The sequence below is a fragment of the Mesocricetus auratus genome, unplaced genomic scaffold, assembly GCF_017639785.1.
Source record: "Mesocricetus auratus isolate SY011 unplaced genomic scaffold, BCM_Maur_2.0 Super-Scaffold_15014, whole genome shotgun sequence".
NCBI classification, from domain to species: domain Eukaryota; kingdom Metazoa; phylum Chordata; class Mammalia; order Rodentia; family Cricetidae; genus Mesocricetus; species Mesocricetus auratus.
In genome coordinates, this window is record NW_024429186.1 from 52,504,773 (window position 1) to 52,521,487 (window position 16,715).

The 16,715-nt window shown below is 36.5% G+C and overlaps 1 protein-coding gene across 1 annotated transcript; it reads left to right on the forward strand.

The window, feature by feature from the left end:
• Positions 1 to 7,644: 7,644 nt before the first annotated feature.
• Positions 7,645 to 8,572, forward strand: LOC101843944 (U6 snRNA-associated Sm-like protein LSm3). The gene is made up of 2 exons (XM_005073627.1): positions 7,645 to 7,810; positions 8,430 to 8,572. The coding sequence occupies exons 1-2, from the start codon at positions 7,645 to 7,647 to the stop codon at positions 8,570 to 8,572; spliced, it is 309 nt and encodes a 102-aa protein (XP_005073684.1).
• The last annotated feature ends 8,143 nt before the right edge of the window (positions 8,573 to 16,715 follow it).

Genomic DNA, 16,715 nt, shown 5'->3' on the forward strand with positions numbered 1-16,715 from the left:
ATTTAAAAAATCTAAGTCTAAAGTTAATTTTCTTTTCTTTTTTACTTAGAAAATATTAATATTATTTTATTATTACTAACTTTACAACCTTACCTCAATTTTAGCATCCTTCTCCCTTCCCAGTTCCCCCTTCCTTCTGCCTCACCATCAACGTCTCCTTGGTTTCTCTTTAGAAAAGGGCAGGCTTCTTTCCCACGGAAATCAATCAAATATGGCAATGCTAGGCATCTCCCTTTGTGTTAAGGCTGGACAAGGCAATCCAATATGAGGAAAAGGGTCCCAAAAGTCATAAAAAGTGTCAGAGAGCCCTTGTTCTCAATGTTACGAGTCACACAGAAGGACCAGGCTACATATTTGTAACATACATGCAGCGTACCTAAGATAACCTACCGCACTCAGGCTCTCTGCTGTCATTTCAGTTTCCACAAGCACCTATGAGACCCAGATAGTTGATTTTATGGTTTTTCTTGTGATGTCCTTGACCCCTCTGGCTTATGCAAATCTTCTTCCCCCTCTTCAGCACGGTTTTCCTTGAGCTCCTCCTTAGTTTAGTTGTGGGTCTTTGCATCTGTTTCCATCAGTTGCTGGATGAAGCCTCTCTGATGAAAACTGGTCTAGGGACCAATCTGTGATTTCAGCAAACTATCCTTAGGAATCATTTCATTGACTGGGAATCAATCTACCTCAAGTCCCAGCAATACCACTCTTAATCCTCATTTTCTAAGAGCTACTTGAAGCTATGCAACTAAAAGAAACTAGTTTCTGTAAGAATGCCACAAGTGGCTTTCTATTATGTAGTCTGTCTTTGATGGGTAACTCAATCAGGTCAGGGCACCCTGGATTATCTCCTTTTCAATTAATACTTACCAACTGATTGCAGCATTTATTTGCATCTTCTATATGCTCCTCCATTTCTCAGATCCTATTGATTAGAGGGGAGTTTCTAGTTCTGTCCACACTATGGTAACAGGAATTACCAAAGGATAGGAAACAAGGAGAAGGAAACTACGCATAAGCATCCTGCAATCACATTCTGACTAGTTATGGATTAATTCAAGAGAAATAAAATATTTTTGTTATATTAATTGACAGTTCATCATATTTATTGTTAGCATGATAGTATCAAGCAACATTAACACTATAATTATTATATAAGTATAACACATATAATATCTATAATAATTAGGTAACAGTAGCTACAAAAGTTTTATAATTGCATAACTCAAATGAGACTTTTGTAACCATTCAGAAAATAGCGTAATTTTAATGTGATTTACAGAGGTGTTCTTCAGATACCTGACTTAATTCAGAGTTGGTACTTCAGAAAAAATTCTATAAATACAGATGGATATATTTTAATACTTTCTTAAAAGTGAGAAATATTAAAATATTTTATCATCTGAACTTTTGTAATATTTTCTTCCATATTAACTAAGTAGTGCTTGTACACCTGTGTTTTATGTTACATAATAGAAATGATTAATGTTCTTACATGTTGGTTTCCTGAAATTAAGATTATGTATATCAATGTGTCAGGAAATTAAAAACTAGTGATTCATTTTATTATATTGCATTTCCTGAAAATTTCATGAGGATAAAGCGAGTGTTATAGTACCTTCTCAGCTTTTTCTACTCCATTCCACATTCTACCATATATACACAGGTGATGTTTCCAGATTTTCCAATTGTTCCTTTAAAAAAATTAACAGAAAACACTGTTTTAAAACCCAAAGCTTCCTATATTTAAATGAACACTACATTTCATAACTCTCCAGATATATTCAAGTTATGTTTGAGATTATTTCATATACTAATGGTATAATAGAGCATATAGATGGCTAGTTAACAAATAAAAATTCCTGTAGGATATAAAATGAATTTCATGGTAAAAACCTTAATATTCCTAATATTTTTTAAGAGATACATGTTTTTCAGGTCTGTATCAAGACTGTTACTGTTGTTCAAATATGAGCAAAATTTATTCACAAAATAATCTTATCCAGGAGAGAAAAAGATGTGGAATTTATTACATGTAATACCATGTTTAATCAAAGGACAAAAAACAATACAATAAAGTAAGTATGCTAATTTGAAGTAGTCTAGTTGATTACCAAAATCTTTCACGATGTTTGACTTTCCAATATTACCTATTTTATTATGGGTTCTATTGAAACAGGAACAGTTTGCAGAAACACTCACTATAAGACTTTAGTAAGCAGAATTTTAATACACAACAAAAGAACCCTGCAATAAAATATTTTGAGAAAATTGATGTCATCTCTTTTTCCTAGTTTTTTGAAACACAAAATCATTGTTTCAATTGTTATGCAAAATGTTATTGTTTTCAATGCAAAATTTTTCACAGTTAAAATTTTAAAGTTAATTTTAACTTGATTGAATCAAATCTGTAAAATTAACCTTCAGTTTCTACCTTTCATTTTTAGTTCTTGATTACATTATAATAGACATTTATTTAATGTGCAAAACAAAATTCTCTAACAACAACCCATGGTATAGACAATGGTTGGAAGTTTTAATTACTATAATTAATTCCAGCTATTGCATTAGTCAACTTTTGACATTACAACAAAACCCTGAAAGAGAAAAGAGGCAGTTTATCTGGACTCACACTTTTACAGGTTTGGATCTATCCTTGTGCAGTTCCATTATTTCAAGTGTGAATTGGGGCACACAACAGTCAGCCATAGAAGAAGTCTACTCACCCCATGGTGGCTAGCAATCAGAGCTAGAATGGACCAGGGATCACATGTACCCTCTGAAGACATGTCCCCATGAGCTAATTACTCCTACCAGTACACTTATTGTAGTTTTAATCACTACACAAAAGTACCAGGAGATTATGAATGCATTGATGGATTAATCTAGTAATGGATTAAGAGGTCTTATTATCCATTCACTCCCCTAAGCCCTTTACTACATGACTTTTTCAGGTTAATTTCTTATGTGAATGTCAATTATCATCATTGTATTGCCAATTAAATATTCAAACATAACACTTTTCTGAAATAAGTCAGAATTTTCTCCTGTGCCAGAATTTCTGTAATGCTCACGTTATGGTGATAGAAATGCTTGCATATGGCCAAGCATTCTCTGTTCGTGAGTCTCCCTTCTTTCCTCTGTAATTTAGATCTTAAAAGCTGTAATGATGTAAAACTTTCTTCCAGACATGTTGTGTACTTTGTAAGCTTTACTGCACATTGATTGTTCTTGAACTGATAGCCATTGTAAGTAACTCCCACTGTGGTCAATTATCAGGCAGGAGCTCTCAGAACAGTGGGAAATTTTAGTCATTATGACTTTCTGATCAAGCCAAAAATTATGAGGACTTTGAAGAGAGACATATAATAAATGAGAATTTCATTTTGTGCCACAAAGAAAGCTTCATATTAAAATTCAGTAATTTATAAGGTCAATTATACTCAGAACACTAAGTGGCATCAAGAATTAAGCATAAAGCAAAAGACTGAACAGATGAATACAATTTGTCAAAAAAATATAGTCCTATAGTTACCAGCTACATCCAATGACATTATTTAGTGTGACATGACAAATAATTAAAAACTCCATGACCTCAGAGATTCTCCATCATATTAAAAAGAACTCTGTGTTAGATCTTGGAAATTCATGTTAAAGAATGAGTCCATATTCAGCTAAAGATACTAAACCACATATTAAAACACCTATTCAGACATTGTTCATTGGATGTTCACAATTTTGCAAAAGCAGTGGAATGAAGGATGGCTATGTTTTTTTTCTTCTTAAAGAATATAAGAGCTACAGATGTTGATTTACTCCTAACATTTTATATAATACTCATTTTGCTCAACAATTTGTCATTGAAAATGCGAACTGTTCCTAATGATAGGCATGTAAAAAGAGGCACTATCCATCATAAAGAAAAATCAAGAAAAGACTTCCACAAGCTCTAGAAGTGACCTAGGGTAATTTGGGAATCTATTTCCACACATCCTATGGGTTAGAATAATTGAAGATTTCTCAGTAAGGGCATATTCTACCAGCTTTATTGATATACAATGCACTTTTTTCATTATATCTCAAAACCCTGGGAAATTTTATTTCACATGATTTCCCCAACTCTTCCGTAAAGGTTTAAAGCTGGTATGACTTTAGCTTGAATTTGTTTTACTAACCTAAAGTTAGTCATCTTTTGTCTCATGTGGATCATACTTTAATTCTATTCGTTTTGGAAATATTCATTTCATTTTCAACAGTAGCTTACTATTTTATTCTGACCACTTGTGACTGAGTCATTCTTTGTCCACATCTTCATTACCATCAGTCATGTCTTTTTTTAATTTTTACTAAATAGTTTAAGTTGATAACCTTTGCAAATTCATGTATTTGTCCATTTTTCTGTTAGTACAAAAGAAAAAAAAACACTGACCAGAAACAACTCAGGGTGGGAAGGTCCCTTTATTTCATGTTTTCAGGTCACAACCCATCATTGAAAAACATCAGACTTGGTATCATGGGCTTAATATAAATAGAAATAAATAGTCTATAATGCTGTCTTTGTCTTATTATCTTTGATTCTTAGTGGGAAGACTTAACACATCATTGTATGCTACTATTAGAGCCTACAATGTTTCTACAATGCTGTTCCCACCAAGGTGGGTTATATTTTCAAAACATGAGTCAAAATAAATCTTTCCTCCATAAAATTTCTTCTCCTCAAGAATAGCAAAAGAAACTGAAAGAGCTACGTTGATACTTTTCAGTATTGAAATTAATTTATATATATATATGTATATATGTATACTATGCATTATACATTTTCTTTTGCAACTTATGTTTTAATATCCTTTTTCTGACCTCAAACAATAATATCATTGGATATTACTGTGCCAATTTTTCTAGAATTTTTACAACTTTGGCTTTGAATTTCCTTATAATTCATGCAGAACTAATTTTGTTTAAGGTGAGAGGTTTGATATAGATATAAATTTGACTTTTCAGTGTTCTCAGTACCATTAGGTGAATAACATGTTTGTTTATTTTAAATATATATACTTGATAAGCTTCAAAAATTATTTGACTAGTTTATAATGCTGCAATTTAAACTAAAATCATGAAAATTACAAGTAATAAAATTGGAAAAGTTATGTTGAGTGAGGAAACACAGACAAGGTAAATTAAATAAGTTTTACTCTGATATATGGATCTTAGTCTTGAATAGCTAGATTTTTATAGTCAGTTTGAATTACAAATAAAAGCTTGGAAACTGGAAAAGACTCCTTGTTGAAAAGAAGAAAGACTTTTATGAAGTGGGAAAGAGAAAAACATAGGTTACATAAAAGCAGAAAGGAAAATTAAGGGGAGAGATTTACATTGGAAGAAGATGGTGGGAGTCTAAAAAACGTGGGTTGGGAGAGAATTTAATTTTCTTTTACACCACATAGGATAATGTTAAATGAAAAGGCCAGTGCAAAGTGTAAGATGTGTAACATGAATAATCAACCTGAAAGTCAGAGAAGCAAAGTAGCCAAGCTAGGAGCTCTTACCTCTAACCCTGGCTATAATGGTTGATCCTGTGTCCACAAGCTCTCCTCCAAGCCTCAGACAGCTGCCTCCTCTCAACATGGCTGGAGGCTAAGCGGAGGATAAAGCTTCAGACACTGGTCTCCTGCCTTTTATATACCTATCTAGGGCTGTGGTTAGAGGCATAAACTCCGTTAATTTTTTAGACTGATTCACTCTCATGTAGCCCTGGGAGGCCTTGACCTCATACTATCCTGAGTCCTAGGTTTAAAGCTGTGTGCCACCACTGCCCAGCTTCTATAGCAAACCAGTGTGGCTGGCTTTGAATTCTGATACTTCAGGCAATCTTTATTAAATCATAAATAATATCACCACAAAGATGCTTCTGAGAGACCCTTCAGTCTTTCTCTCTGGATCCTTGCCCCAAAGACCACCAGAGCCGAAGTTTGTTGCAAAACGTAAGAGGATTTGTATTAAGCTGGTGCACCAGGGTTCAGTAGCCTTGGGAAAGAAATTACAACAAGTTCTTAAAGCCTAAAACCGCAGAGGGGGTGGGGGGTACAAGGGGAATTTGGAAGTTGATGCGAGACCTTCATGAATCACGTATACTTGTGGCTGTCTGGCTGACTGGCTCGCTATCTGTCTTAGGCAACGTCTGTGCCCTGACTGAACTTTGTGACCAACCTGGAACCTTGAGGTCTGGAGAATGTTCCCAAGTCCTTGAGGACTGAGGTCTGGGAAATATTATCAAGTCCTTGAGGACCACCAGGGGAAAATGTTTATGTGTAGCTGCTCACATCCAAGGACGGGACAGCTTAGTAATTTTCCAACTATTGGGGGTCTAACTGTTGGGGCTCTTCAATTCTGCTTGTGTTATTGATCCAGGAAATACCCAAAGACCCCCCAAAGAGTACAAATTATTACCATTGTTCTTGGTTGCCTCTAGAATGTCATGATAAGACTCTATTGCTGAAGATCCACACAGATAATTTGAAATTAAAACAAAAATATTTTGTCACAAGACATGTAGAAATCACGATGCTAATGACCTTCAAGCTACATCTCTGCTGGTTAGCTTCCATAGTGTTTTGGGTACTTTGAAAAATGCTGAGAATAGTAATTTATATCCTTACAATGTTTCTTTTAATATGAAACTGAATGTTGTTTACTAGTACTTTTAGAAAAATTTTACATTTTTAAGAATATTTGATTAATGATTTTCTTCTTTTTGTGTTTTGTTTCTGGTTATATGTGTTGGCTTCATTATCAGGATGCCATAGGCCTCCCAGAATACATTTGTAAGAGTTCTCATTCTTTAACTTGTTCAAATAGTTTGAAAATAACATCAGTGTTTTAGATATTTGGTCATGGAGTCATGACATTACTTTATTTGAAGAATACTCATTTTTGGTTTAATGTCATTACTGATTATTGTTTTAGGTTTTATATTATTTTGTGATCTAACATTTTGACAGCATATGTCAAAATTTTATTTTCAGGTTTTTTTCTTAATTTTTGTATAATTTGTTAATAATATCCTATGGGCTTTTGTATTTTGTGTGTCAGTCCTCCAGAATATAATATACATTTTGTAACAAAGCAATTTTCAGCAGAGTAAATAAAGTCCGACAAAATGATTTCTGACTACAATGGAATAAACCTGGGAGCTAATAATAAGAAAATGACAGAACTGTGCAAATACAAGGAATTAAGTAGTTTGTCCTACACTAATCAATAATTCCTTGAAAATATTCAAAATAGAAATGCAACATTAAAAACTCATGAGACGTAGGGAAGTCATACTGAAAGAGGTCATCACAGTAAATAATAATGCCCAAAGAACAGAAAGATCTCAAGTAAAGATAGTAACATGGTATCATCTCTGGAGGGTAGGGAAAAAGAATGAACTGCAGTTAAAACCAGAAGAGGGAGATAAATAATAAAATACAGAGCAGAAAGAAATGAAACAGATTTTTAAAGGAAACATAAAATTGCAAAAAATAAGCAGGTGTGTCTTTTCAAGTAGACAAGGTTGATAATCTTCTATCTAGATACAGAATAAAGAATATATTCATATGATTCAAATAAGAAGTGAAAGTAAGGAAAGGGCGCAGCGTTTGAAACATGGCAGATGGCACAGACCACAAACAGACTACCAATACTGTAGAGGAGCCCATGGATCTCATCAGGCTCCTTTTGGATGAGAGAATTTATGTGAAGTTGAGAAACGACCGTGAGCTTTGTGGCAGATCATGTCCTTATGACCAACATTTAAATATGATCCTGGAAGGCAGCTATGCTCACCACTATACCACATTTCCAGAGAGTCTGGGAAACAGAACCTTAATCCAGCAAATAATGAAAGCAGAGGCAGATACCCACAGATAAACACTGAACTGAACTCCTGGAATCCAGTGTCAGAAAGGAAGAACTGATGCGCAAAGGAGTTAAGACTGGGCTGGTTTAACCCACAGAAACAGTTGACCTGAACAAGGGGTGCTCTTGGACCCCAGATTGATGGCTGGGAGGCCAGCATGAGATTGATCCAGACGCCCTGAATGTGGGTGTCAGTGAGGAGGCCTAGGTAATCTATGGGGCCTTGAGTAGTATTTATCCCTGGTGTACAAATAGATTTTGAGTGCCCATCCCACAATGAAGGATGCTCTCTCAGCCTGGACTCTTGTGGGAAGGCCTAGACCCCATCCTGAATGATATGACAAGACTCTGGAGATCCACCATGGAGAGCCCTGGGGATCAGAGTGGAGATTGGGTGGGGGATTGGGGGGCCTGGTGGGAAGGGATGGGGAGGATGGGAGGGAGAGGGAGCTGGGATTGACATGTGAAACAAACTTGCTTCTAACTTAAATATAAAAGAAGGAAGAGGAAAAAAATTAATATGATCCAGGGAGTCATAGAAGAAACTGTGACGTCGATAGAGATGGGTGAAGAGACATATGAAGAGATATATAAATCAACAAAACGGAACATCCCCATGCTCTTCGTCCAGAGAGATGGTGCTGTTCTAGATGCCCCTCCATTGATAGTCGACTGAGACAGAAGATGGTCCTGCATAGGAAAATGGACACTTTGCTCTTGAGATGCACAGAACACTCACAGAGAGAGGCTCATGAGCACTCTGATACTCAGAAATGACACGAGCATCCCCAGACCCTCAAAGAAGTTCATTTGCGAGTAACTTACAACCTCTCCAGCTAAAATGTCATGTTCCTTTTTCTCCAGCCCTCCTGCCAGTGTAACCACCTTGCTCTTTTCAGAAGCTGGTTTGCCCATTGTTCTTGCAGCTAATTTCAGGTTGTTTTTCTTCAAATTAAATTTGATGTCTTTTTTTTTAAAAAAGGAAGTGAAAATAGAGCCTAAACTTTAAAAAAAAAAACAAAAGTGATGCTTTCATTAGTTTAAATGGTAGTAAAAGGTGTAGGCTCCCAGACATGAAATGTCAACAATGTTTTCATGGCCGCAGGAAAAATGCCGTTAAATAGCAATTAATTGCAGTTCAATTGTGAAAGATGAAGGGTGCTTTCAGCCATTAGAGTGACAATAGTTTGCCTGGTTTGAAGTATAGCATTCTCCTAAAATACAAAAAGGATGCTCAGCACAGGAGCACTGTCTCTAATAACAGAAGATTTTGCACACCATGCATCATCGCTGCTCTCCTGATGAGCCACATGAGCAGGTATTTTGCAACTGAATTCTCACCTTGAACAGAGATTGAGATCATGGCAGAGGAGTGGACACCTGCATGCATGTGTGTGGACACATACACAAATAAAATAAAATAAATCTTTAAGCATTTTGTAAGAGAAGGATTCATTGCTAATTATTTAATTTCTGTTTGTAAATGTAATATCACAGTCTGACCATATGTGAGTGGTGAGAGAGTAATCTCAAGTACTTTACTTTGTTATGGGATATGTGTGTTGAGATAAGTTTGAGGGTATTGTTATACATTATATATGTTTCTATTCTTATTTAAGGTATTGTACCTTTGTAGATCATTTAAAATGTAACGTAGTCAAAACCATGCTGGGGAAACCCACAGAAACAGCTGACATGAGCAAGTGGGAGCTCATAGACTCCAGACTGAAAGCTGGAGAACCTGCATAAGACAGAATCAAGCCCCCTGAATGTGGGTGTTAGTTGGGTGGTTGGGCAGCGACGGGGCCACTGGAAATGGAACCAGCATTTATCCTTCATACACAAATGGGCTTTGGGAGCCTATCCCTAATGGAGGCATACTCTCTTAGCCCAGATACATGGGAGAGGGCCTAGGTCTTATCCCAAATGATGTGACAGACTTTGATGATCCCCTGTGGGAGGCCTTACCCTCCTTGAGGCATGGATGGGGGTGGGATGGGGAGATGGTAGGGGAATATGAGTAAAGGAGGGAGAGAGAACTGGGATTGGTATGTAAAATAAGATTGTCTTAATTTAAATAAAATTAATTAAAAATAAAATGTAATATAAAGTTTTAGTCCTTGTAAGCTATTTAGCATAATAAAGAAATACAGATTAATAGACATATATAACAGACAGAGATATATATTTTGATAGAAAGGTGATCTTCACATACTTTAAGGCATATAGGATATGGCATTTAAAAAGTTTTAATACCTTAAGGCTTTTCATGAGAGTGAGGGACATCTGTCCCTGGCAACATTAACTTACTTCAAAACAGCATGATGGGCATTGAAGAACCTCCATATGAAGTTTGCTTTCTTTGTGAAAAAAACTATCCGCAGGGCAAGACACTACCCTTGCCTCAACTATTGATAATATGTTATCCAAATTGGACTATTAGGACAGAAAAGAATACAATAGCTAAACTTTGCTAAGATAGGGTATGGCAGTCCTTCAAGAATCCTACTTCACAGAAAAGTCTGCCAAATATGTTAGGCCTGTAGGTCAAAGATTGATGCCTCAACATAGCATAGGAAATTTGGGTGACTGTTCAGGCAGCCACCTGTTTCTGACATTTCTATAATTTTGGAAGTCGTTTACTCTGCACTTTGAGTTTACTCAGGTAATCTTTCTCTAGTCTGTGATAAAGTTGAAGACTAGTTATTTATAGTTACCATTTAACTCATTACCAAATTCAAAACAGAAATTCACAAAAAATGTGAAATAAGCCGGGAGTTTAATCCCAGCACTCAGGAGGCAGAGGCAGGCGGATCTCTGTGAGTTCGAGGCCAGCCTGGTCTACAGAGCGAGTTCCAGGACAGCCTCTAAAACAATACAGAGAAACCCTGTCTCGAAAAACCAAAAAACAAAAAAGGCTGAAATGTTATGGAATAATCTTTTTGTACACTGTGAAGATGTGCATTTGCCAAGACTCCTTCTTATTGGGTCCATAAAGAGATGAATGACCAACAGCTATGTAGGAACTGGTTAGGCAGAACTTCTGGGCAAAGAGAAAGAGGAGATGAACCTAGGATATGATGGATGCACGAGAGACGACAAAGAGAAAACAAGACCTGTAGGAGGAGAGGTAAAAGCCACAGACCATGAGGCAACACAATTAATTTAAGTTATAAGAGCTAGTCAAACACAAACCTAATATAAGGCCAAGCTCTTTCATAATTAATAAATCTCCCTGTGTGTGTGTGTGTGTGTGTGTGTGTGTGTGTGTGTGTGTGTTTTAGCTGGACCCCCAAAGAAAATCTGTGTACAAAATACCACCACCTCTACAATGTTTCCATTTTTTTAGTCACATGAAAAAAGAAATGTATTTCTTTCAGTGCTCTTTTTTGTAAGTGACATGATTTATATGTGTTAAAGCAGATCAGAAACACAGAGGGGAAGCCATGAATATATGTTCACTGCTAAACTCATCCCTGTGGAGTTTAGTAGCATTATCCAGTGCAATCTAGAAATAGAAACAAAGAAACTAAAATTGCAAGAATTATGCCTTTGTGTATGAGTTAATGTGTAGTCAAGGAGTAGAATATTGGAGGATAAGTGGGAAGAGATATACACTGGGTTGCTGTCAGAATAAGAACATTGACCCTACAAGAAAGAAATTTACAGGCAAAAAGGCCCAGGTAATTGTTTTGTTCTTTCTGATTTTAATGGAATATTATAAAAGGATAGTGATTTTGCCTATCCCCTTAACAATCTGCATGCTAAATATTTAAATTATAATAGAAAGAATAGTGTCTGTGATACTATTTTTCTGACCTGGATTATATAGGACTGAAAAAATTAAGCAAAGATAATGTCTATATATCCAGTTATTGGAAAAAGCACAGATTGCAGTGTCTCAGATTAAACTGGTATTTGAGATTAGTAACTGTGTTTAAGATGTGTAACTCTTGTAATTGAAGCCATAACTGTATATGTTATTTTTATGTGTGCTTATATATTTGACGAACATATATAAAAAGTAACTATTTACAGGAATATAACTGACTATAAATAAATATTTTGTAAAGCCTCTGCATTTACTGTTCATTTACATTTTGCCATAAATCACGCATAAAATAATCTAGGACAGAATATGAAAACATGTCTACTTTAGGAATTTTAATACACATACCTTCAAAAGTGATGTAAATTACTTTTACTTTCACCAACATCTTAAATGGCAGAGTACAATAAGAGGTAGGTAAAACAAGGTTGAGTTTCTGATTTGGTAACCAAAGATAAGCTACATAAATGAGTTGCCCACTTGTTGACCTTTATACCTTATGGTCTATACATCTCAGAGAAAGAAAAAAATAAAGTGTTGAAAACTAGAAACTTGTATCGATTTCACTACTAAAATAGCAGTACTATGAATCCACTGACTTTGTTAAAAACTGCAAAGACTAAAGCTAATTTAGTAAATGCATATGCCTTCTTTTGAAATGATGCACTATCTTGTGTGTCTGTTTTTACAGGAATTTTAAAACCAGTTCTATATGGAAAGAAAGGGATTAACAGACTAGAATGAGCCTTTGGAAGACCATGAGGGTCAATATTCCTTTCTTTATGTTACAAGTGTAGACATCACAGATGAAAATGAAAGGAAAAGATCAAGACAAATAAATCTTTAATCATCCACTTGCCATACACTGAAGGGAAAGTCAGAGGTTTTGAAGGCAGAACAAATTTGTGAGCCATTTCTAACACCTCTGTTGATGGGAAACACATGCAGCGACATTACAGTCATTACTAGAAGGGCTTGCTTTGAAACGAAAGGTCAACAATTACAGAATGGAAATAAGTAGTCTACTCGTAATACAGGTTTCCTTTAGACATTTATGGCAGAGAGCTGAGAAATTCAAGGTTAGAAACAAATAAAGAATGAAGGGAAAGAAGAGATGAAGCAATTTTTAGCACTAATTTGTTAGAGACAAGTAAATAAGAAGCCTCTGAGAATACACATAGAACTGTGCTCTTCATACTATGGACTTCATTTCAAAGGCAAGTTGTGATCTTTAATATGGTGAGTGTTTTGAAAAGGAGTTGAAATGTAAACCTGAAATGGATGTGAGGCTGCATGTTCTTTTTTTGGACAGCCCATAGAGCAATTTTGCTCTAATGTTGGAATTTTTTTCAATATGTAATTTTTAAACTGAATATATGTGAAAATATAAAAGTAAAATGGGATTTTTAGAAACTCATCTTAAACAGGAAGAATAATGAAACCTGTACTTCCCTTTAGAGATGGCATCATTCCTTTAATGAGGTTTGATCTCAAGTCAAATTACTATGCTCTTGGATGACCTGTTCAGAAGGAAATGTTGCCCCCAAAAATAAATAAGTAAAAGTAAAAAGTGAACAGTGCTACAATAGGGACAAATTGCATTTATTTTTCTTTCTAGTATAAAGGTCATTAGAGCATTATTTCCACTATTAAAATCAAATTTAACTAGTCTAAATTATTAAAGTTATAGAAAGTTGAAGCTTTATGATATCAAATGGGCTCTGTATTGGCAAATAGATCTCATCTTATTCTTTTCTCTACTCTGTGTGCATACTTGTTTTTAATTTTCAGTTGACAAAATTACTTATCTATATTTCTATTAAAATTTCAAAATAAAAAGATCAAACAATCACTTTATGCCAATTTCAGCAGCAAAAGTATACTTACATGGCAGATAATAAGATATCAACATCGGAGGAATCTCCATATTGATCTCCGAAGTGGCTGTATAAGTTGGCACTCCCACCAACAGTGGAGGAGTATTCCCCTTTCTCCATGTCCTCTCTAGCATAAACTGTCATTGGTGTTTTTCATTTTAGCCATTCTGACAAGAGTGACATGGTATCTCAAAGTTGTTTTGACTTGCATTTCCCTGACAGCTAAGTATGCTGAGCAATTTCTTATGTGTCTCTCAGCCATTTTAGACTTCTCTATTGAAAATTCTCTATTTAGTTCTATACCCCTCTTTTTAATTGCATACTTGGGTGTTTTGGAGATTTGCTTCTTGTGTTATTTGTAAATTTTGGAGATCTGTCCTCTGTCAGTTGTGGGTTGGTGAATATCTTTTCCCATTCTGTTGGCTGTCATTTTGTCATGTTGACTACATCCTTTGCGTTACAGAAGCTTCTCAGTCTCTGGATGTCCCATTTATTAATTGTCAATCTTAGTGTCTGTGCCACTGGTGTTATGTTCATGAAGCAGTCTCCTGTATCAATTTGTCCAAGGGTATTTCCCACTTTGTCTTCTATGAGGTTTAGTGTGGCAGGATTTATTTTGAAGTCTTCGATTCATTTGAATTTTATTTTCGTGCATGGTGATAGACACAAGATCCAGCAATTTCACACTTAGGCATATAACTAAGAGATGCTTATTTACACAATAAGGACATCTGTTCAACTATGTTCATAGAAGTATTATTTGTAATAGCCAAAACCTGGAAGCAACCAAAATGCCCCTCAACTGAAGAGCAGATAGAGAAAATTTGGTACATTTACACAATGGAGTACTACTCAGCAGAAAAAAAAATGGAATCTTTAAATTCGCAGGCAAATGAATGGTACTAGAAGAAACCATCCTGAGTGAGGCAACTCAGTCACAAAAAGACAAACATGGTATGTACTCACTCATATATAATTTTTAGACATGGAGCAGGGGATTGACAGCCTACAACCTCACTGCCAGAGAGTCTGGGAAACAGGGAGGACCATAAGAAAGATGTATGGTACTCTAGAGAAGGGAAATGGGATGGCATCTCCTGTGGGGATTGGGAACATGGGGTGAGAGGAGGGCAAAGGAAGCTTGGAGAAAGAGAGGGGCAGAAGAGGGAGGGAGAAGAGGACATGGGGGATCAGGAAGGTTGAGTCAAGGAGCCACTTTAGGTTTGAGAAGAGATCTGGCACAAGGGAGATTTTCAGAGGTCTAAAAGATGACACCAGCTGGCAAGCTAACCAATAATGGAGAGGCTACCTTAAATGGCTTCCCCCGATAATGAGATTGATGACTACCTTATATGCCATCCTAGAGCCTTCATACAGTGGCTGGTGGAAGCAGAGGTAGACACCCATAGCTAAACAGTGAACTGAACTCCTGGAAACTGTATAGAGCTGTGAAGTGCTGCACCCTTAAGAATGGAGCTGGCTTCTGCCTTCTGCTAGCCTGACAGCAGGAGCTCTCTATGATAAACAACACCTGTATTTGGTTAAGACTGGCTATCAGGCTTGCTTCCACATACGTGGACCTGTCTGCATGTTCCACATGGCATACTGGCGTTGGCTGCCCAAGGGCTTTTAAGCTGTGGTTTGGGGTTCCCAGGCGCTCCCTGGGAGAAGAAGATTGTTCAAGGTTCTTGAATAAACTGCTTAAAGAAGAGTCTGGGCGTTGCATCTTCCTTGCTGGTTGTGGCAGGTGCGACAGGAAACCAGTTGCAGAAAGGGAGGAGTGATGAGCAAAGGAGTCAAGACCTGGCTGGTGAAACCCATAGAGCCAGCTGACCTGAACAAGCGGGAGACCCAGACTGATGACTGAGAGGCCAGCATGGTACTTTGCATGGGACTGACCCAGACCCCCTGAATGCAAGTGTCAGTGAGGAGCCCTTGGAAATCTATGGGGCCTTGAAGTAGACCAGTGTTTAGCCCTGGCCTACAAATGGACTTTGGGTGCCCATTCCACATGGAGTGATGCTGTCTCACCCTGGACACATGGGGGAGGGCCTAGGCTTCTTCACACCAATGCAGATATTGCAGGCATTAAAATACCAAAATGATGTGATTTTGCTTAGTTAACAACTGCAAGTTTAACCTAAGACATCAAAGCCTCTTCCTGACTAGAAATCTTCCTTAGGATGTACATTAACTTTCCAGAAACTAATAATGAAAATCAGACTCTCTTCCAAGCAAGAAGTAAAAGGGGACTCTGAAAATTAAATTTTCTGGTAAAATTTTATCAACTTATGTGTTTACAGTGATGACAATTATGTACTTTTAATTTGATTCTTGATTCTTATGCACATGGTTATACAATGGAAAATATATGTTAGAAAGAAAATTTATTGACGATTCTTGATTGGTAATCAGGCTTGGGAGACTGTTTTTGCAAACAAGGAGAAATGATCAAATACTGCAATAAACCTTTAAAGATTCAATTTATCTTTGTGTGTGTGTGTGTGTGTGTGTGTGTGTGTGTGTGTGTGTGTGTGTGTACATGAGTTTGTCTGTGTAAGTGGCTGAGAGGCAAATGATGGACTGGATGGACATTAGATGAATGAAGCAGAGTAAAGAAGTCCTAGGCCTCTTGATGCCAGAGCACAGGTTTCATATGGTCAAGGTCTGGCAGTTTGTTTTAAGTAATTGTTCCTTTGGTTACTTGTGGAGAGAGAATCATGTGACAGAGCAAATGTGGCTATAACAAGAGAAAGTGTGAGGTAATAAGAATGGTCTAAGAGAGGTGATAATTATGTTTTGACAATCATGGAAAGTAGAAGTGATTTTGACAAATTCTAAATTAAGGATATTTTTTGAAATTAGAGCCTGTGACAGTGTTTACTGATGTCCTCAAAAGGGAGCTGGGAAGATGGCACAGTAGTTAGGATGCTTGCTAAACTTGCAGAGGGTTCAGTTTCCTGAATCCATATCAGGCAGTGCACAACTTCTTGTAATTCAATCTCCAGGGAATCCAACACCTCTGGCCTCTGTCAGCATCTGTAGACATATGTCACCCATTCACCCCCACACACACAGACAGACATACACACACACAGACTATTAACACAGTC

Excerpts from the sequence above, each read along its gene's own strand:
- LOC101843944 (XM_005073627.1), top strand. The coding sequence starts at position 7,645 with ATGGCAGATGGCACAGACCACAAACAGACTACCAATACTGTAGAGGAG. Across the intron at positions 7,811-8,429 it reads TTTAAATATGATCCTGGAAG|TCATAGAAGAAACTGTGACG; the intron begins GCAGCTATGCTC and ends TGATCCAGGGAG.